Raw genomic sequence first — 22,748 nt, 5'->3', positions numbered from 1 at the left:
GCCTACCCTGTGTGTGTGCCCCACCCACTCACACTGCCACACCTTGGCTCACCCACCACCTAGAAGCGTCAGTTCCTTTCACCACTTGTCCAAATCCCAGCCATCCTCCAAGGACTGGCCAAATGCCACCTCCTCCTTGAAGCCCTCCTGAATATTCAATCAGAATCACTCACTTCCTTGCCTCTGCTTCCCCTGTACCTCATTTACTAGATAGCTGAGCATATGGTCTGAGATATATATACACACACATAAGATATATAATTTTTATATTTTTAGACATATATAAAATTTATATATATATATATACATACACACACATATAAAATCTGCCCTTTCTGTTCCACTGTGTGTCTGTCATGGACCTATCTATATCTCTGCACTACCCCCAAAGCTCTTGACAACCACCTCGCTCACTGTAGGTGCTAACTAAATGTTATCTGAGTTAAATATCCATGGCTAAGACCTCGCTGTTCTAGAGAGTTCTTCAAACCATGGCACCCACCCACAAGTGGATTCTGATGAACATTTTCAAATACAGCAGGATAGAAAGAATGAACGAGAAGATAGCCAAGCATCCAGGGAAGACGGGGTCGCCTGGAACCTTCGGCCTGGATCGGGAAATGTACTGCCTACCATGGGTCACGATTCCATCCAAGAACTCAAAGAAACAAGCCACAGAAGGGGCCCTCAAAAACAGAACTTAGAAGGAATTCCTGGGTGCAGGGGCCACCACACATCCATTCCCAAGCCTCCTACCACAGCTTCAGAACAGGATCATCATAGCAGGTTTTGGGGATCTGGACAGGAGTCCTCCCTCACAGAACATTCCAGCAGTCCCCTAGACTCTGCCTCCTTAGGCAGGACACACGCCAGCTCCAAGGTGAGCAGCTCTGTAATCAGCATTAGAACCAAAGGGGACGGAGCACTTAACCCTCAGCTAACAGGCTGCACGCCTGAGCAGCAGTCCATGTAGACACTGACTATACATCAGCCCAGGAGCAGCATCCACAAACGATGCCAAGCGAGGGATTTCTACCCCAGCGCCCTGCTCCCAGAAGGGCACCCAACTGGGGCTTGGCCACCCAATGCTCTGTAGGTGCCTCACCTGCCTCAGCACCTGCTCTGCCACCTATCAACCTCTCCACACATGCAAATGTGACCTGGGAATCACACAGCCCTGCCACAGATTTCTAAGTAAGTTCTGCAGCCTCCTTCCTCGGGAGCTCTTATCCCTCTAAATAATGAATTTCTCAGCCCTAATTAATGCAAGGAACGGGATGATATACATTTCTCTGTTGCCTTAAGTTACAGCCAGTCGGACACTTTGAGGGAAGAGCAGCCTCTTGCTAAAGGGTCAGATAAGCTAAAATCAATATAAGCCACCACCTCCGAATCTTTTAAATCACACTTTGCCTCCCGACCATCCCTGAGCCAGACCCCTACGTGGGCATGGAGCAGCCTCCAGGTCAGGAAATGACCAGTCAAGCTGATGGTGGGAGAGAGACCCTCCCCAACAGCCAAGAAGAAGGGACGTAACTTGGGCATGCAAAGGAAACAGGAGGAAGGAGGTACTCAGAGGACATGTTAAAAGAAGCAGAACTTTTTTTTTTTTAAAGATTTTATTTATTTATTTGACAGATAGAGTTATAGACAGTGAGAGAGACAGACAGAGAGAAAGGTCTTCCTTCCATTGGTTCACTCCCCAAATGGCTGCAATGGCCGGCGCACTGCATCGATCCGAAGCCAGGAGCTAGGTGCTTCCTCCTGGTCTCCCATGCGGGTGCAGAGTCCAAGCACTTGGGCCATCCTCCACTGCCTTCCCGGGCCACAGCAGAGAGCTGGCCTGGAAGAGGAGCAACCGGGACAGAACTGGCGCCCACATGAGATGCTGGCACCGCAGGTGGAGGATTAACCTAGTGAGCCACAGCCCAGAAGCATAACATCTTAAACAATGGAGGCGAGAGCATGTTTCTTCTATGTATTGGTCAAAGCCACCTGTTTACGTCACTGATGTGAACGGACCAAACACTGACATAAAATTTACAAACTGTGAGCAGCTCTTTGGCTCAGCGGTTAAGGCACCGGGTAACATGCCTGCATTCCACATCTGAATGCCTGGGCTTGAGTCCCAGCTCTACTTCTGATTCCAGCTTCCCACGAATGCACACCTTAGAAGGCAGCAGGTGACAACTCGGCCTGTCGGGTCCCGGCCACCCACATGGGAGACCGGGACAAAGCTCTTGGCTCCTGGCCTGGGCCTGGCCCAGCCCTGGCTGTTGCGGATGAGAGCTCACTCTGTTTCTCCAACAAGTCAATCATTAACTAATGAATGTTTTTAAAGAAACGGCAAACCTGTATCTCGAGAGAGCTATGAGGATGGTGACAAGGACTGAAATAAGGCCGAAGGGAGCCAGCACTCACTGCGGGGCTTGTGCAGGGTGCTCTGGAAATGGAAAGAGCTGCCCAAGGAGAGGCAGCACAGCACCAAGCACAGGGCGGCCACACCAGGCGACACCAGGGGCCAGGGCACTGCCTTCTGTTGTCCCCCGCAGGTCAGAGGCACAGGGAGTGGGGTCCCCGTTCGCCCTCGCAGGCTGCTGGGTGGCTGTGGAAGCAAGAAGACAAACCAAGGGCAATCTGTTTTCTCCCACTGCTCCCTGGAAGCAGCCACTGGGCTACCAGGAAAGTTGGTAAGGCTTCTCAAGTCCCCAGAACCAGGAGGGCTGTCTCCACCACCTGTGGGACTCGAACTGCCACCTCAGAACTGTGTGTTATTTTGTTTGGAGTGAGAGTGGTAGATGTCAAGCGTGACTGTCCCCCTTTCAGCTTCTCTTTAAAAAAAAAAAAAAGAGAGAGAGAGAAAGAGAAAACAAGCAAAGGCCCAGAGCCCAAGGCCACACTGTGCTGTAGGCGGCCTATGCGAGCTTCCTTTATCCAACCACAAAAAGGCATCAGTGGGGCCAGCGAGGGGCCCTGGAACGGCATTTCCAAGCCCAGCGGCTCCTGCATTGAGGTTAGCAGTTACCCAGGGGCCAGGACCCATCGGGCAAACAGCCTGTGGCCCTCATTACACAACGCCTGGCCTTATCTCCCCGTGCCACTGTCGGTTGCAGCCATTGCGTAGAGCTACAACCACAGGCGCACTGGCCCGCGGGAGATAGCTGTGTATGCCCCTATCCGGTGCGGACGGTTAGCCTGAAGGCACACTCCGTGATTCTATTAAAAGCAAGTCAGAGATCCAGTAACAGTCCAGCAGCCCAGCTCCCCGGATCTCCGCCCACAGAGGACAGGAGGCTTGCGTCCGCCCGTTTGGTGTCATTTCATCAATCTTGGTAGCGTGCCAGGTACGAGATGCAGGTCTCTCAACTCCTTCCCACACTGCCTCTTGAAGGCAGGAGGGGAGCAGGGGAAACTGGATGCACAGCTGGTAGATGTGGCCTCCACGAAGACACCTCTGGCCATGTCACTCTGGGTCTCAGATGCCATCGAAGCGCCCAGCTGGCCAGGTGAAGTCCAAAACTGGACAACACTTAGGTTGGTGGAGCAACGACATTGTTCAAGGCGCTATGCAGAGCAGGTTACCCATGAGGGCACTTCAGAAAGTTCATCAAACAATGCGGTAAGAAGGCTGAGTCCATTTCGGTGCCAAAACACATCTTGAAATTTTTGAAACTGTTGTAGATCAGGGATTTTCAACAAGTCCATGAAAAAACTACACACGGGTTTCAAAATGTTTCTGCGCCCAAACGAGCATGCCTTTGGATCCCATGAGCTACTGAAGTGTCCTCATACAGTACTGAGACCCTCAGGCTGGCCCACCCATCCTGGGGACAGGGATGTCCCAGGTCTCCTGCTGCTTAGCCATCACCCCGGTGAGGAGGCAGCTGCCCTGGTCCTCAAGCTCGCTTCTCCCAAAGCCACTCCTCACTCTCTCCCCGGCTCTGACCACACATAACATCCCTCCTTTCTGTGCCCATCTTCAGATTCTATTTACTCTTTACTGTATCACTCAAACAGTACTTTGTCCATTACAACTGCCCGTGTAGCGATTTGCAGGACTGCTCAATAGAAAAGCCCCACAAGGGCAGGGGCCGTGTCTGCCTTGCTCCACACTGTATTCCTAGCACCCAACAGAAGGGAGGTGTTCAAATATTCTAAAAATTAAAGATGGGGCTGGTGTCCTGGGACAGTGGGCTAAGTTGCTGTTTATGACCCGGTATCCCAAATCAGAGTGTTGGCTCAAGCACTGTCTGGTTTGCTTCCGATCCAGCTCCCTGCTAATGCACCCAGGAAGGTGGCAGACAATGATGGACGTGTTTGGGCCCCTGCCACTCACATGGGAGACCTGGATGGAGTTCCAGGCTCCTGGATTTGGCCTGGAACAGCCCTGACAGCTGCAGCCATTTAGGGAGTGAATCAATGGACAGAAGATCCAACTCACTCCCCATCCCACACCTGTCTGTCTCTCCCTGTCACTTTGCCTTTCAAATTAATTTAAAAAGAACTGATCTGAAAATATATCTACTATAGCCCTTCCACTTCCTACTCCCTATCACGGTCATCAATCTACACGGTATTTTAAGTATTTTTACTCCCCTGTGCAAATAAGAAGCTCCTCAAAGACAAGCTGCATGTCTTACTAATCTTCATACCTCAAAATCTCCAGCACAGGGCACCACCTGTGAGCTCTAAGGACCTGATGTTCAAGGCTGTGTTCAGGCTGACAGCAGTGAGGGTAAAGAGCACCCCAAAGGCACAGGCACCTAGCCCCTCACCAGAGTCTGAAACTGCTCTCCCGTCACTCTAGGCCTACCTCGTGCTCCATGGAAGTAGGGACCAGACCTGCACAATTGGGTTGGTTTATTAAAGAGGAATTGAAGCAAGCTGGGAAGGGAGCCAGCACTGTAGCACAGAGGGTTAAGCCGCTTGCCCGCAATGCTGGCATCTCACAAGAGCACCAGTTCAAGTCCCAGCTGTTCCTCTTCACATCCAGCTCCCTGCTAATGTGTCTGGGAAAGCAGTGAAAGATGGCCTGAATCCTGTACGCTTGTGGGAGACCCGGATTAGAGTTCCAGGCTGCTGGCTTCATCCTGGCCCAGTCTTGGCCACTGAGGCCATTTGGGAAATGAACCAAATATCCGTGTCTCTCTCTCTTTCTCTCCTCCTCTCTCTGTAACTCTTCCTTTCAAATAACTAAATAAATCTTTTTAAAAAACTTTTTAAAGAATAAAGTAGGCTGGAAGGAGAGATCTAGGATCGGGTCTTAGTTTGGCCAAAAGCTTTCTTTGTGACCTCGGCCACATCACAGAACCTCTCTGAACTGCCACTTACTCCTGCCTCCTTGAGCACGCTGAAATACACGACTTTGAGGGCTACACCAGCCCTCGCGTTCCCCGATTCCTGCTCACACCCACCAAACAGGTGGACAGCTTGGGTGGCCAAGAGGCAGCCCAGGGACAGGCCCCAGATACCCACTCTGCACTATTCCTCAATACTCCAAAAATAAACAAACAAACTTGAGCTAGTGAATAAGCCAATTCTCCCATTAGCAAGAACGAGAAACATGATGCGAACCTGAATCGGAAATAAAGGAAAAGGAGAAAGCAAATACTAAAATGGATTTTCAATAAACAACTTCCCTCTAGTTAAGCCTGGATTTTTTTCCCCCCACATACGTGTACTTTCACAGATCCAGTTTGGAAGTGTTCAAATTAGCACGACCTGGCCTTAAATACTGTGCAAAACACATAGTAAGCATTTTGCTTTTATTTATGTCATCAATGGTTTCAATGGGAATGACTCATCCTGCTTCTTTCACACTCTGTTCTAATATGGTTTACTATAAATAATGCAGAGAGAGAAAGAGAGACTGTGCACAGGGCCCCTGCACAGCCGGGCACGGCAGACAATCCCAAGGTGAATCTCTGCCCGGCTGATGGACAAGTGACACTTCAACGGAGAGGAAAAGTCAGCATTCCTCCCTCCACTCTCCAAGTGTTCAGAGCTGGTAACCTTGTCAGGAAAAGCGGCTAGCACGTGTGCCAGGGACCAGGCCAGCACTGGAAGACATGAGCTTCTCGAACCATCCAGAGCCTTCCAAAGAGGCAGGGTCAGAATTCACACTCAGGCCGCTGGGCCTCTCATACCTACTGCCTTGGGGTGTGGGGGTCAAAACTCAATCAATTCTTTCCAACTCTAAGCAACATCTCCTGGTGATGGGCCAGGGTCTTTAACCGAAGTGCCTCCTAGGGACCCAAACTCACAGGAGGCCAAGCCACAAACGCAGAAGCATCACAGCAACACAAGATAGGAGTTGTTCCCTGGCCCAGGAAATCCAATGAGTTCCCCCACTGCAATTCCAGCCAGAGCAGCTGTCCACTCCCACCTAAAAGGTGAAGCCAGCACTCAGCCCAGGGCTGAGCTGACCTGCCCTCCCCATACACTCCTTCCAGAATCTGCCTTCTGAGCTGTCATCCCACAGCACTTATCACTCACCATATCCACCAGATTTGCCACTGAAATATCTGGGTCGTTTCCAAAAGCCAAACCCACCCTCCTGAAAGACAAGGCCAAAGAATGCAGCTCAGGCTTTGGAAAGGATTCCGAAAGATTTCCAAACTTTGGGGCTATGGCAGCCTCCTGGGCCTAAGTGATCTTATTCGAATGGAAACCTTTACATGCACAACGCACACGTGTTGGTCTCCTATTCCAGCTGCTGGCTACCAGCACAGAGTGAGTACAGTCATCAATTTCACAGGGTCCAGAACAAAACATCGCACTGCTCTTTTCCCAGTTCCTCCCCTAGGCCAAAACAACAGACTTTTTTTTTTTTTTTTTTTAATTTTTGACAGGCAGAGTGGACAGTAAGAGAGAGAGAGACAGAGAGAAAGGTCTTCCTTTTGCCGTTGGTTCACCCTCCAATGGCCACCGTGGTAGGCGTGCTGCGGCCGGCGCACCGCGCTGTTCCAATGGCAGGAGCCAGGTGCTTCTCCTGGTCTCCCATGGGGTGCAGGGCCCAAGCACTTGGGCCATCCTCCACTGCACTCCCGGGCCACAGCAGAGAGCTGGCCTGGAAGAGGGGCAACCGGGACAGAACCCGGTGTGCCGGCGCCGCAAGGCGGAGGATTAGCCTACTGAGCTGCGGCGCCGGCCAAAACAACAGACTTCTAAGGGCTGAGCTCTACAGCTCAATAGCACTGCGTTTACCCAGTGCCTTTGCTGCACCAGGCACTTTACATATATTGTATTCTCATAACCATGGACAAAGTGGTCCTATTTTAAGAACAAGGAAACGGGAGCTCAGAGAAGCCAAGCAACTTGCCCAATACACATGGTAAATTCAGGAGTCTGGGGGCTGGCACTGTGGCGTAGCAGGTTAAGCTGCTGTCTGTGTCTGCAGTGCCAGCATCCCATTTGGGCGCCGGTTTGAGTCCCGGCTACTCCACTTCCGATCCAGCTCCTTGCTAATGCACCTAAGAAAGCAGCAGAAGATGGCCCAAGTGCTTGGGTCCCTGCACCCATGTAGGAGACCCTGAAGAAGCTCTTGGCTCCTGGCTCCAGCCCAGCCTAGCCCTGGCTGTTGTGGCCACTTGGGGAGTGAAACAGCAGATGGAAGATCTCTGACTCTCCCTCTCTCTCTGTAATTCTGACTTTCAAATAAGTAAAACAAAAATTCTTTTAAAAACAATTTTAGCAGTCTGAGTTTTCACCCAGCATGCCTCACGCTGAAGCCTGGGTCCCTCCCAGGCCACCCTGCCCCTAGCAAACACCACTTCAACCACCTCCCAGGGAGCTTTCTGGAGTGAGGACCCCCCACCCCACCCCAATTCCTGGGCCGTATTTCACTATCTTCAACTTCTCGTGGACTTTGCGCTTAGCAGCTTCAACTTCCCGTAAGGCTGAACCAGCAGATACTCCCCGCTCTAAAGAGCTCGCTCCATGACCTGCAAACACGACAAGGACCTCAAAACAAAGCTATCAGCCAGGTCCCCAGCTTTAGCAGCCCGTCCAGACCCTTTTGTTTGATTCTCAGACAGCTTATTGACTAAGCTGACGGGGTCAGAAGTTTTCACCCCGAAGTGGCAAATTCAGGACAGCTAGAAAATTGCACCCATTGAAAAATTAGGATTTGCACAGTTTTGGTAACACCAATGACTTACCAGCCAACAGCTTGGAGGGGTGGGAGAGGGTTGAGGACAAAGAGATAGGAGCTAAAGAAGCGAAGATCTGTACAAAGTGGGGCACAGGCGACTCACTCAGAGACGCAGCGTCCACACGACAGGGGAGGAAGGCAGGTGAGGGCAGGAAGCTGATAAGCCGTATGACTGATGCAGCTGCCATGCTCGACAAGATACCCGTTTGCTGCCACCACACTCTTTCCCACGTCTGCACCCCAATCGGAGAGAGGGTCCTATGGCCCCACCTGGCCCCTCCTTTCCAACACACCACCCCTCACCCTGACCCCACAGTTTATCTTTGCATATTGGAAAAACTGGCATTTATCAAGTCATCTACTCCTAAGATTGTTAAACAGACTCCAGGGGTTATCAGTGGAGCTGATATAGGAAGATAAACAGCAACCTCTTATGCAAATAGCACTAAGAATGTAGGACTGGCCACAGGGCAAAAGCAGAGTTTAGGAGAACAAGAATCTTAACACTTCTCCTCCATTGCAACACTGGAGATGGGAGCTTGAGAATTGGCCCGGCTGGGCTTTTTCCGCCTCTCCTGCAGGGAGGGGCAGGTACACCCCAGGTCCTTCTGCAAAGAACAGAGGGGCATCACAGCTGACTAACACAAGTCCTCTCCATGGCCACCAGCCTCTCCTCCTCCTCGCAAGAGCCATTTCGTTTTCCTGGGACATCAGACCCCGCTGGAATGTACTGGGTTAGGGTTGAGGAGGGCGAAGACTAACTGACAGGGAAAGATGCTCTCCAAGGTGGGAGTGGGATTCAGAGGGGGAAATAAAACCTGCATGGAGACCAGGCATTGTGGGTGCAGAGCTGCACCCATGTGACCAAATGCCCTATGGATCTGCCTTTGCAGGGAAAAGCATCGGCCAGCAGCCAGGTGGCACCTCTTGTGAGACTTCAGTATTCGCAAGGCAAACTCCCACCGGGAACCAAGAGGTGAGTGGCTCTGAGTGACAAAAGAATTGCCCTCGGAGGGACCCAGCGAGCTGCCTCTCACACCCGGCTGCAGGCCAGGCAGGGGAAAATGGGAGCAGCATGACAGAGTCCAGGGCTGGCCAGAATGAAAGCCTGAATGGAATAGGCTAATTTACACAGGAAGTAAGCACTTACCAGACCCTTCATCTCAACACACAAAACCCTCGGCCATATCTGGAAGCAATTACATCCAGTTAACATGATCTGCTTGCCACTAAAATTAACTGCAAACAGAAATATTTTTCACTTTTGCAACAAGGGATGCCAAGGTTTGGCCTGTTCTCCCCCCCACCCCCCAGCCACTGAATTCTGGCTGCTGGAGAATATTTAGCAGCTACTCAGCTCAAAAAAACAAAAACCACTCTTGTAGCTGTCAGGCCATAGAAAGTAAAATAGAGGATAATTATGAATGGGGGGGGGGGGCCTTGCAATGAGGGGGGAGGGGGAGAGGCGCAATGAGAACCACTGTGCTGGGAACGGAGGGACAGGGGTCTGCCTCCCTCCCAAGTCCAGCGCGGTTGTCCACACTTCCCAGTGTCCCTCTACAGACACCTTCCAGACCGCTTTCACCTGCTCTGGGGCTCCAAGCACAAGCTACTTCCTCGGCGAGGCAGGCACCATGGAGCCACGTTCAGGAGCAGGAGAAGCCCAAGAGGAGGTGCAACCTGGCCCCCCACGAGTGTGTGTACCTGGGAATGAGCCCGTGTCCCGTCCTCCGGGTCCAGCGGCCTGCCCTGGCCCACTGCTCTCCTCCTGCCTCTTCGCACCCAGGCCCGCCATCAGATAAGCATGTATTTGACAGCAGTTCCGTGAACTGCTGTCAACGATGCCGTAAATGCCAGAGACAGATGGACAGACTTGTTTTAAAGTTCCCGAGGAGGCGGCGGCGGCGACAGTGCATCCCACCCCTTCCCCCACGGGCCCCCTCTTTTCTGGGTGACTCTGGCACACTGTCCCTCTGAAAGTGCAGTTCACTCCTTTGTCACCAGGGGCCTTTCACACGCAGCAGCCGCCGCAAGAGTCACGCGTGCCTCTGCCAGACAACTCACAGCAGCCATCTCGGACAAGCGCCTCCAGAGCGCGGGCCGGCGCTGCCGTGCCGGGCGACACCCGCTTTCAGAAGCGTCACTGGCCGGGGAAAGCGGCGAGGAGCAACCACAGCAGCTTCTCTTCAAGGATTCTGGGTGCCAATCGGGGGGGGGGGGGGGGGGGATGGTCTCAACGAGTGACAAGGAAAGAGAATGACGAAGCCTTTCTCTTTGAAAAACAACATTTTACATAGGAGAAAAAAAATCAAAAGGCGATCCAAAACAGCATGGAAAACGCCTGTTAGGAAAAAACCCCACGTGCACTGTGACACCAAAATAAACTTCCCTCTTCATCCCACTTCCCACAAACTTTCAAATACACAACAGGAGGCCGCCCCTAAGGCTACAGCGAACGCAAACGGCGCTGTGATCCAGGTGCTGTTAACCTCATCGCGCAGGTGAGGAAGGGGGGGGGGGGAGGGGTGTAGGAATCCTGCATGGTCACACAGCTTTTAGGGGACAGGTTCAGTTCCAGGTACAACGCTCTCCATCTCCCCCACCACCCCATAACCGACAACTGAAGGAACCCAGCTATGATGGGGATGCAAAAAAAAAAAAAAAAAAAAAAACCACCACCTCCCCAGAAACAGCCCCTGTCAGCATGTGGGGGTTTCTCCTTCCCCCGACTACATACACACACACACACACACACCACACACTCTCAGCTCTGCCACCGTGCAGCTGTCCAGGCATGGAAACGGTTAAGTCGCCCGCACCGCATAAATCAAAAGTTCAAGGCTGCAACATACCACAATGATTCCCTCTTTACCTATGACAAGAACCAGAGAGGGGCTGCAATCCCAAGCATCCTGCGCGGGGTCTCCCAGCCCGCACAGGTTACGCGGCCAGGGTCAGGGCCGCGGACCTTTAGCGGCAACATTCATTTCCTGAACAGGACAGGTTCTCCTGGCCATAAAGCTAATAAGAACTTCCTCGCACGGCCAGCTCTGGCTGACGGGCTACTTGTCACTGGCCACGCAGGAGGAGAGCCCTGGTTCCCATTAGCGGGTTATGATGCCAGGTGCTACTAATAAGGTACATCGGCAAGAAACAAGAGCCTGCTAGGCTGCCTCTCCAACTCTGGAAGTAATCAGGCCTCCTGGGCTTGGGGCTGGGGAGGGGCCTCGTTCCACGAGAGGGGCGGAGCAGACCCCAGCAGCCTCTAACTCGCCGAGCAGCTGAAATAAATAAATGCCCAGCAATCCGTCCACATTTCCCCCAGCTCCCATAAAGGGCTCCCCCAAATTAACACTAATAATGCTTCCCCCAGCTCGCGGGGCCTGCCGGCTCACCCCAAGGGCCATTACGGTCGGCCACATCTGCTTCTCACTACGCCAGGGAGAGTTGTGCCAACAGGCCTAATGGCATTAAGATCCCAACGCTCGGCTAATCCGCTTAGAGAGCAGGGCCGGCCGAGGGTGGCAGGGGCTCGGGGTCCCAAGAGAAGGGAGAAAGAGCCGGTCCCTGACGCATGCGTTATCTCATTCCATCCATTTGTTCTACAAGCTGCACTGAGATATGGGGCTGGCTTCGGGTCACAGGGAACAGGGGACCATTCTGAGGGCACCAGGGTGAAGGCATTTGCCGTCCCCAATTCGGCGCTAGCATCAGACCCGCGTCCGGGCCACCCCGTCCAGCCTCGGTCCCTCTGCACTGCCACCTGCCCACCGCACAGCCAGAGGCTTGGGGGTGCGGCCTGGAGGTGGTGGCCTTGTGCGATTGCGCACGCCTTCACGTCTGCCTTCACAGCAATCACAATGGCCCTAGGAGGGGAGAATCTAAAATCAGATCAGCTGGCCTAGAACTTCTCCTTTCCATTAGATATCTGTGGCCCACACTTCTAATAGCTTCCTTGGTAATGCCCCACTGCTTTTAGGAAGTTCCCTCTCTTATCTAACTTGGCTCCAGCCTGCTGCAAAGTTGTACACAATCTGTTCCCAATCGAGTGTCCAGGACACAGTGGAAAGTGAGCTGGGAGTTTAGAATGCAGCAGGTTTGTGCGAGGTTTTAGCCAGTTTCTGGGCTGACAATAAAGCACGGGTCCCTCACAGCTGCAGATAAGCTTCACGGAGGCAAACCACGGCCCCAGCCTTTCCAGACTGAGCCGGCATAATAAGGACACTGGGGCTTTTAAGGGGAAACAGTAGAAAGGGGGATTTCTGATTATGCTGGCATGAAATTAACAGCATGGGATTTTTATTTTTGTCTATGGGTTTCTTTTTCTCTTCCTTTTCCTCTTTTTTCGAGTCAGCATAAAAGGCCTCTATCACTAGAAGCTGGTCTCTTCGTGGTGCTAAGAGACGGCGGATGACGTAGAACTCCTTGGACCCACGAGGCCCGGGCTCTCAGGGACCTGAACCCTTTGCAGTAAATGGCATCCCCACTGCCCACTCCCAAGCCACCGGAGGAAGCCAGGAGGCTATGGGCACATCCACTCACCTCTCGTGCTTCCCTTGGCCCATCCACGACGTGAGACTCATACCTACCACCCAGAGCAGGTGGAAGGTTTAAGGAGATACTAGAAACTCACTCAACACAGAACCCAACACACGGGGCAGGTGTTGCGATGCGGCCAGTTAAGCTGCCGCTTCAAACATGGGCATCCCACATAGGCGCCAGTTCAAGTCCCAGCCTCTCCACTTCCAATTCAGCTCCCTGCTAATGCACCTGAAAAGACAGCGAAGGATGGCCCAAGTGCTTGGGCCCCTGCCACCCACATGAGAGACCCGGATGCAGTTCCCAGCTCCTGGCTTCAGCCTGGCCCAGCACCGACTGTTGCAGCCATTTGTGGAGTGAACCAGCAGATGGAAGATCTTTCTTTCTCTCTGCCTCTCCTTGTCACTCTCCCTTTCAAATAAATAAAATAAATCTGCGAAAAACAAACAAAACGACCCTGAAATATATCAAGCACTCGTCATAAAGTTGCTGAATTCACAGGGAGAAGCATGCCAAAGGAAGGCGCTCTGGACCGCCCAGCCCCAAGGCTTCCCTCAGCAAGTAGGTGCTCATGCCTGCCTTCTGCAGCCACCACGGTGACACACACGCAGGCAACAGGACGCTGCGTGGCTGAGCCGCCTCGGCATTTGGAGCTGACGACAGCGGCGCGCTGCCCAGCTAAATTTAAACAAGGACAGGAATGACTCACCAGGCCCTCGGGTCAATGGGACAAAGAGTACCCTGGCCACCACGCTGCAAGAAGAAATGAGCTTCTGGGGACAGACACAGGTACACAGTGCGTCTCAGCCCCGGGCCCAGGCCGCCCACAGCAGCAGTGGCACAGCGCGCGCGACGCTGCACAGGTGCCTCAGTGGGACCCACTTCCCAACCACGTCGGCAATGAACACACCCCAGCGGCAGCCAGGGCACACTGCCTTGTGCACAGGAGAGAGCCTTCCGGTCACTGCTCCTGACAACCCAGCCAGTAGATACCGTCAGGTTGCCCGTTTTACACATGAGTGTACGGGCACAGAGAGGTTAACTAACAAAGCCACAGTCACACAGCTGGTGACCAGTGAAGGTGGGATTCTGGCCCCGACGGCAAAAACGCTCACGTGTGTAAAGTGTAGGGTCAGAGGCTGGGGTGGGGGAGAGTGTGGTCCATTTTGAGACCCTTTCAACATGCAAACTGAGACAGGCCTGTGTTCATTTAGCAAGACTTAGACTTTGGCCTTCAGTCAGACTTGTTTTAAAGTCATTCATTCAAAAAAAATTATCGGAAATGTTTTGCTCCTAGATTAGCAAGAAATGAAAACTCTGTGAACCCAGTTTGTTTGTATCAGTTCAGGATAATCACTATTTTAAAGATTCATGATAGCTTTCCTGGAACAAGCCGGAGTAAAAGGTGCCACTAAGCTCTAACTCCCACACCCCTACCCCGGCTCCCCGCACCCCCCAATCTGGCAATCAGCAGCTCAGTCCAACAGAGACAGCGAATTAAAACGGGACGTCTCGCTGAGATGAAAGAGCAGGCGACCATCCTTCATTGGAAATAAAAGAAATCGTCTTCAAAAGTTCCCAGAGTGCCATCTAAACCCCAGAGGGCTCCTAACCCTCAGCAGGATGAAGTACTAGAAAGTGCGCTCAGAGCACGCAGAATCCAATCAGGCTTGACCCCCTGTTTAGCTGGCCAAACTGCCAATCCAGACGCCAAAACAGAGCAAAATCCAATTAGCCGAAAAGACTTCATGAGGATATGAGTCTATGCACAAGGAGTCAAAGAAACTTTTTTAAGAGCTCAACGATCCAGAAGGAGTTCATCCAAGTGCCTCGTTTTGTAAATGAAGATATTCAAGCTTGGGGAGAAAAAGGTACCGGCAATGGTGACAGAGCTAAGAAATCCAGAGCAGGGCGTGGCGCCCTGGCCTCCACAGCACCCGGGCACGCCACTCACGCCTTCTGCCACCTTGCTGTCTGCTCAACTACCGACCGCTCCAAAGACCCAATTTTCAGGAGCCCAAGAAGTGACAACCTTAAGCCATTCATCACCCCACAAAGGTACTTCCTGGAAATGGAAATGGATTCAGAAAGGATTTGGGCAAATCTGTGAATGACAGAGGAGCCATAAATAGCCACGAGGACAAGCTGGTGCACACCTGACCTTTTGCACTGACGTCAAGGAGGACGGCTGCAGCCTCCCATGGCCGCAGCTTGGGCTTGGTGTTGGCATCCAAAGACTAGGTCAGATGGATCCTACCCAGAACAGCGATGCCCATGTTCTTATATGGCCTGGTGCACAGTGCCCAGGACTGTGAATTAGAAGACAAGCTGGGCGCCTGGCTGTATCCATTTATAGCCACGAGGCCACTGGCAGGTCACCTACCTGCTCCAATCTCAGGGTCCGTATCTGCAAAGTAGTGCCCATGAAAGACCCACGATCCCTCACCCAAAACCCTTGGGTGCTTCAGAAATCAGAAACATTCAGCTTTTAGAAAGGCGCTGTGGTGCCTGTGGTGTGTAACAGCCCCAGAGTCTAGGGCAGCACTCTGTAATCAAACACATTAATATTTTTGTAGCAAAACATATGAATATTCAAAATAAGCGGGATAAATATAGTCTCCCATCAGATCAGACTTTTTGCTGCTAGATGAGTATACTGCAAACTTGCACAAAACCTTTTAGCCTTCAGAGCTTTCCAGACTTCATAATCAAGGGGCCTATACCCAGTGAGGGTGGGCTGTGAGGCAGGGAGAAACTCATTCAAGGTGCTTTGCAAAGAAGAAAGCGCTGCAATGGATGAAGGGCTAAGGCAGCTGCTCTTGCTCTCACTATTCCACCGCAGGCCCTCTCCAGACAGCACCTGGTTTGACATCACAGGTTCCCAGCACAAAGAAGAGAACCGAGAGTTCCAGGCAGTCTCCAAGCAGCCGAAAGCAACATTAACAACCCTTTCCACGGTCAACCACCAAGAGCCGAGCAGCTGGCCATCTGATGAGAGACCAAGGCAAAGGGCCAGCAGGAACTTGGACACCTCATGCACCCCAGAGCCAGCCCCAAAGAAGTCTCCAGAAGGGACTGAATCCTGAGTCCAGGGAGCTGATGAGACAATTCCTGGTGGCTCCTGGGTATTCTTCAAGACCCAGGCAACAGTTCTGACTGTGTCTGGGCAGGCCGATCCCAGGGCTGGCCTGTTGAAGATCCAGAACCCACTCTGATTCTGCAGCACTACATTCAGAAACCCATGAGGACCAGACTGTATGAGCCTAGGAGGAGACCGAGGGCTAGAAAGGAGGAGTGTGTTCCCTGTGCGCTTATCACACAGGCACGTAACCTGAGGGTAAGCTGTACCTGGGTCCCTCAACCATACCCAGACAGGCCTAATGCAGAACTTCTCCTACCTTTTGAGAGTGACAGAAAAGACAGAGCAAGCGAAGAGACTGAGCCTAGAGGGGTGAGTCGAGTCTTCCAAAGCCTGATACCACCCTCCCTCAGACACCATACCCTGCAATGTGGGGCCCCTGGGGAAGACTTGGGGGTCCAAAGCTTGCTCCTGCCTCTGCTCGGAGACCATGGCTGATCTCTCAGGTCTTCTCACTGTTCCGCCTTCCTTCTGATTGCTTTAGGTCAAGGTAAGTAAGCCCTGTCGTATTTACCCAGACAGCATCCTTGTCTGAGCTCCCCATCAGTCCGTGACTCCATCTGACATTGCTTTTACATCTCGCCATCTGCTGCAAAGACCACAATGCACCATTTCACCAAGCTACCCTCTAACTATCTGCCAAGCCAACAGGTGCTCCCCCTCGTTCCACACCAGTCTGGGACCAAGTCACAGGGCAAGCTCTGGACGGGACCCCACAACACATAACTAATCCCCCACTTGCCTCCCCTCCTCTCCTCCCCAAGCTCTTCTGCTCTCCCAACAAGAAAAGCAAGAACTGCTGGGGACTGAATCTTTACCAGCATGCTAGCCTACTGGCTTCAAAAGCAGATAAAGTAAACCCTGCAGCCCACCCTTTCATCATGGTCATCACTGTTAATACCTCCAGCCAATTCCATGGCTTCCTAGCACCAAAATCTCCCACTCGGATATGTTTTTGTCTTGCCTTTTTGTGTGCAATGGTAGCAGTGATGTGTTTTCTTCCACCAGACGGAGCATTTCTCAGCCTGCTGATGGGGGAGGCAGGAGCAGAGAACAGGGGGGAAATAGGGAAGCAGCACGTTAGTCCTAGGGCCCTGAGGGCCAGGGAGAGAGGAAAAGACCTTCCCCAAAGTGCTTGGAGCCGGGAGCTAAGAGGCTGCCATTCAGAGCAAAGGTTGAGTGCACACAGGAGTATGGTCTCCCCTCCTTGGTTTCCTGTGACCCCTGCAGCTGTCCACAGAAGGCGCTACCCCAGTGCCAGCCACTTAGGCTGCAGTGGCTGACTCGGCCCCTTGGTCAAAAGCACGTTCTCCCTGCCAGCAGCCCTCGGCGGGACACTGAGAAGTCCAGATCCTGCCTCCCACTATCACAGGCTCGCAGGAGCAGGGCTGATGCCTGCGCCACCTCACAGGCCACACGACCCCTTGGAAGGTAGCTCCTGAACTCGGAGCCACGGAGGATGCTGCAGAAACGAGACCCAAACAAGGTGAAGGGACTGTTCACCTTCGCCGTGACCATGAGCCAGTTCCAGCCCCAGAGGTTTCTGCGTCTTGCTTCATCCATTCAGCACCAACCCTGATGACCAGCTCCATTTTTAGCCAAGAGTAACACCAGGCTCGGCATGCTGATAACGGTCAGGGTCACAAGCTCTCACCACCTGACGCGGCTAACTCCGCCACCCAGGCTCTCTGGAAGGGAACAGCAGTCACCCCTCCACCTCCCCCGGGAGGAGCGAGGGCCCCACCAGAGGGGAGTGACGTCTTTTGTGTCCGTCTCGGGAGTAGGAAAGAAACTGAGATGCAACAAGAGCCGGGGGAAAAACCTGACGTTCCATCGTCACCCACTTCTCAGCATACGGCTGCCAGAATCCGCCCCAGAGAGGCCGACAACCCTATGTGGTCAAGTCCAGGACGGGGTTTCCTGCAGAGGAAAAAGTGTGAGCTCCAACCCAGCCTCAGTCTGCTTCCAAGTGGTACCCATGTAAGGAAGACACACCTCAGTGGCAGTTTCTTCACGCCCACCAGGGAAAAACAAAGGGGAGGGGGGCTACATTTAGGTCAGCAGTACTGTTTTCCACCCAGGAGAGTCTCATAGCATCCAAGCAGGTTCTGGGGAGGGCAAGCGGCTCAGCTCCCAGAAGCCCCACCACCACCCTCACTCACACCCCCGCACCTGAAGCAGCCACAGAGGCACAGGGATTGGGGGGGGGGGGGAGCAGTGAGCAGGGTCCCCGCAAGACCAGCCACACAGCAGGGAGAGGTGAGCCATGGAGGCAACAGAAACTAAGCTTCTTACCCCTGTCCTGGGACCCAGGGACTGGAGGGTAAGATGACAGGCACCTGACTCATCACCAAAACCTTCTCCCGAGTTACTCCACTTCTCAGGAGCAATCCTCAAGAGCCTGTTCCGTAGGCAGGATCTGCTTCAAGACTGGATGACTCCAAGACTCAGCAAAGCACAAGGGGCTGAGGACCTGACTTCAAATCCAGCCCTGCCTCTATCGACGTAACCCTGCAAAGCGGACTTTACGTCCGAGTCTTGGCATCTCACCGTGCAAAAGAAGAGCACTGCCTACCTACAGGGCTAGTGGGACAAAACTGCAGCTTTAACTAACTTGCTCTGTCGCAAACCGAGCCTGTCCTAACAGCTCTGCGAATGGTTACTTCAGAGAGAAACAAGCAGAAGCCCAAGGGAAGCCAATGCCGGCAGCATTTAACTCTGGGTGAGCAGAGCTGGGACAGGAGTTAACACCTCACAGGTGGCAAGGCCCAGACTTTTATACCCACCCGGAATTTAAATCAACCACCCCCCAAATGTGACTGCAGGAAGAGAAAATAAGAAGGGACAAGGAACGTCAGGATGCACATTCGCTGAGAACGACACATGGCACCTGCAGCGGCTACTCCTGTGGCCTCCGCAGCTTCCGGCCCCTCCCATGCTCCCGAGCTGCAGACAGCACCAGGCTGCCATTTTAGGAGAGGAACCCAGTACCTGAACCTGGTAACCAGATCCAGGCCACAGGGGCCCTCAGCCTGAACCACACCTTCCCGCCACCCCTGTCCATCACTGCAGGTCCAAGAGGATGGACCAGGTGGCAGAAGCAGCACCAGGCTGCCATTTTAGGAGAGGAACCCAGTACCTGAACCTGGTAACAGATCCAGGTCACAGGGGCCCTCAGCCTGAACCACACCTTCCCGCCACCCCTGTCCATCACTGCAGGTCCAAGAGGATGGACCAGGTGGCAGAAGAAACAAATAGGACCCCAAAAGCAAAAACAGAGGGAAGCGCCTGGTCACACCCTGGGCCTGTGAGTTCCCTAATGCTTTGGGAGGACCACCTGACCCCTCACCACACTGTGAATGGTGTCATCCCCCCAGGACTTTGGAAGAAGTGTATTTAAAAAAAAATATATATATATATATATACATATATATATATATATGTATATATAATAGCAAGGAAGAGAAGGGAGCTAGGCCCCCAGCCCTGGAAGCAGCCAGGGTGGAAGGCAAGCTGTGAGAGCTGCATGTCCAGCAGCAGGTGCGAGACCGCACCGGGGCCTACCTGTGCTGCTCCACAGCCTCGTTGTCAGGGAGCTCAACCCCACACACGCTACACTGCTCGCCCATGCTCCGGCTCTCCGACTTCATGCCCACCGCCAGCTCGCCCAGCTTGCTGAAAAGCTCCCTCTGGATGAAGCCCTGGGGCAGCAGACCCCCGTAGGTGCTGAAGTCCATGGAGACGGCCAGCGCAGGCTGCACGTGGAGCCCAGAGGTCACCGACGCCGGCATGCTCAACACGGCGTCAGCCTTGTGGTTGGGCAACACCGAGTAGATGCCCAGGTGCTTCTCCGCAGGGGGTGCTGGGTGCTCCGGGCGGCCCGGGGGGCCTTGGCCAGCCTCAGCCGGGGGTGGCAGCTGCTCGGCGCTCTCCTCCCGCCCGTAGTGCAGCTCCCTGGCACTGGTGATGACGCTGCTGCGAGTTGGGGTCCCAGGGCCCTCTTTGCTCCTTTCCTCAACTTTGTCCCCCAGTCCTCCCGAGACGCTGGATTCGACTAGCCCAGGGCTGTCCTGGCCAGGTACCTCGTCTACCTGCATCATCTCCGTCTTCACCTCGGCCACACCAGGGTGCCGGCCACCCCCAGCCAATGTCGGCTCCTCGGGTCCCGCAGGTGGCTGAAGCGTCCCCTGCAGGAGAGACTGTCCTATGGTCATCAGACTGTCCACGGCAGCTTTGGTGGGACTCATGGCTGAAAGCCCAAATGAGGTGGAGACGGAAGGGCTCTGGTCCACCAGGGGCCCAGCGAGGCTCTGTCCAGCCACACTGGCGTACCCACTCTCCTCGCTGGAATGCTTCGAGATGAAGATGTTCTTGAGGCACCGAGCCTTGCGGTCCTCTTCCTCCTCAGCCCCGCCGTCAGCCATCGTGGCCTCCGTGTCGTTGTCATCTGAGGCCTGGATGGTCTCCAAGATCTTCAGGCACTGCTCCTCCAGGTACTCGATCTCCAGGATCTCGGCCGCATAGAGCAGGTCGTCCAGGTCCTCCGCCTTGGCCTGCAGCGTGGCCGTGTAGGCATACTCCAGAATCTGCTGGAAGGTCTTTGGCGAGAGGAAGTCCAGAGTATAGTGCTGGCTGTTGCGGTGGAAGAGGATCTCAAACATCTTGCTGGTGCAGGCCAGCACCGTCCGGTGGGCGTGGAACTCCTGGCTGTCCACCATGATGACAACATCACACAGCGTCCCAGCCAGCCGCATCTGGTTGGCCTTGCACAGCAGCCCCGTGGGGTGGCTGGGGTTCTGCAGCTGGATCATGCCCATCTTCGTCAGATCCATGGCGCTGCCCGCGGCTCAGGCATGAGGCTCCCCTTCCGTCTGTGCTCTGCGTGGCGGGGCAGGGTAGGTTTCCTGGGCCGATGCAGGAGACTGAGAGAGAGAAGAAGGGAAGAGGCAAGAAAGGATGAGAGAACAAGAGGCAGACAGGCTAGTATCTCCAGCAGGAGTAATGCAAACCCTGCATCATGTGCCCGCTCACCCAAGCCCACAGCAAGAAGGAGTTTCCCCAGAATCTCCGAATCTGCCTGTGCAAGCCCAGGGACAACGAGAGGGAGAAGGTTCCTGCACAGCACATGCCGACTCTGCTGCTCTATGGCATCTGTTGAAGGAAACTGCAAATTACAGTGAAGTCCTCTGAGCCTGCTCCTAAGCGAGGCCAACATTCATCACGAGGAGGTGCCCAAGCACTTTGTGAAAATGCATGAAGACTTAGATCCTCTCCTTTAGTCAGTGTAGGCATGCAGCTTCCCCCTCAGCCTCCTGAAACCTCACCTCCAATACAATGCCTTTTTTAAACCCTGCCCCACTGTGGCAGCCCCAGGAACCAAGCAAAAGTGCAATGCGGGACTGGCAGGCTGCAGTTGTGGCCCACAGACACCTCCAGGCTGTAGGCTGTCCTCCCCGAGCCCGCCCTCTCACCATAGGCTGTTACCTTCCCAGGCTGCTCCAGGCTGCCCCCCGGCCCTGAGCCCTTTCTCAGGCTCACAGCAACACTCATGTATCCTGCACACACTCACTTGGGTTACTTCCATTCACAGCGGCCTTAAAGTGACAGCATATGGAGCCCCCCAATCTGGACTCTGTGTCACTGTGTGCACGCCAGCCAGAGAGACAGCACTAACTCAAGAACCCACACTCACCCTCCTGTCCACAAGTGCTCAGGGACAGGAACAGCAAAAATCTGAAGGCCAGTGGGCCAGGCAGTTACAAAGAGCAATCATAAGAAAGGGCTTTCCAACAGCTAGCGGTGCCCAGGCTGGGCTGGGCGTGGCCTCCAAGTCTCCCAGAGGCTCCCAGGAGTTGGCAAGTCCTGTGACCAGGAGCAGCAACTGATGCTGGCCAGCCTCAGAGATGCTGCAAGTGACACTGGCACCAGCATCCATGGTGTGAGGACAGGGCTGGGAGACAAAGGTCTCTCCCAGAGCCTGGTCGGGACTCCCGCACCCGGTTCAAGGAGTACCAGGAAGCCTTGGCCGGCCAGGCCCCTCCCAACCTCTCCCTGGCTGCAGCCGATATTGCAGTGTGTGACGAGCGCGGAGAGCGCAGCACGCGCGCCTCACTCCTCAAACACTGCTCATCACCACGCCCAAAAGCAGCCCTACTGGCTCCTAAGGCACCTAGCTCAAGCAGAAAGAAAGGGTTAACGGGGTTGGCTGGTCAAGACACTTTGGCTGCCCAGCCCAGGGTGGGGACGGTGGCCACAGAGAGTGGGACGGCCATCCACGCACGCCTCGCTGCCCTGTGCTTTCCTGCAGACCCGGGAGTTGCAGGAAAACAGGAGGAGGCAACCGAAGGGAATGGAAGTGCCCCTTTCCTCCAAACCAACCCTGTAGCTCCAGAGGGAGGCCACGGTGCCCTGGGACAGTCCCCCCCGCCTGACCCGCCGCTCGGCGCCCTCGGCGGCGCAGGCTGCGGCTCCACTCCCGCGGCTCAGGGGAAAGCCAGCACTCACCCGCCCGAGCTGCGGGCACCGAGCACGCGCGCACACGCCCCGAGCTCCCAGAGACCCCCGCCGAGACTTGGAAACGAGTTCGGCAAACTTGGGGAAGCAACTTTTCCTGGGGAGTCAGCCGCCTGAAAGGAAGGGAGCCCAGCTAGGGAGAGGGAAAACGAAAGAGAGCAGGCGAAAGGCGACGAGTCCCGGCGGGCTGGGAGACGGACCCGGCCCGCCGCGAAGGGGCAGCACAAAAGCCCTGCGGCGACTCGTGCGAAAAGGGGAGATAAGGGGGTCTCCGGGCTCCCCCGGCTCCGACCCAGGGCCGTGACCCCCGAGGAGCAATGAGCAAGGTTCCCGGTTTCGGGCCGGCGACAGCAGCCGCCGGGCGTGCCGGGCCCGGGGACGTGGCGACCGACCCAGGGAGGCGGC

General features: G+C 54.3%; 1 protein-coding gene across 3 annotated transcripts in view; it reads right to left on the bottom strand.

Moving 5' to 3' along the window:
* ZBTB16 (zinc finger and BTB domain containing 16) overlaps positions 1-22,748 on the bottom strand; it is a 189,171-nt gene that overhangs the window by 163,632 nt on the left and 2,791 nt on the right. For all 3 annotated transcript variants that reach the window (XM_062197041.1, XM_062197040.1, XM_062197042.1), the window contains one exon: positions 19,395-20,752. In XM_062197041.1, the coding sequence (XP_062053025.1) occupies positions 19,395-20,662 (1,268 nt within the window). In that variant the 5' untranslated portion in view covers positions 20,663-20,752. The remainder of the gene's footprint in view (positions 1-19,394; positions 20,753-22,748) is intronic.

Source organism: Lepus europaeus, chromosome 7 (assembly GCF_033115175.1).
Source record: "Lepus europaeus isolate LE1 chromosome 7, mLepTim1.pri, whole genome shotgun sequence".
In the NCBI taxonomy this organism is placed as follows: Eukaryota; Metazoa; Chordata; class Mammalia; order Lagomorpha; family Leporidae; genus Lepus; species Lepus europaeus.
This window is presented reverse-complemented; position numbering and strand designations above follow the sequence as displayed.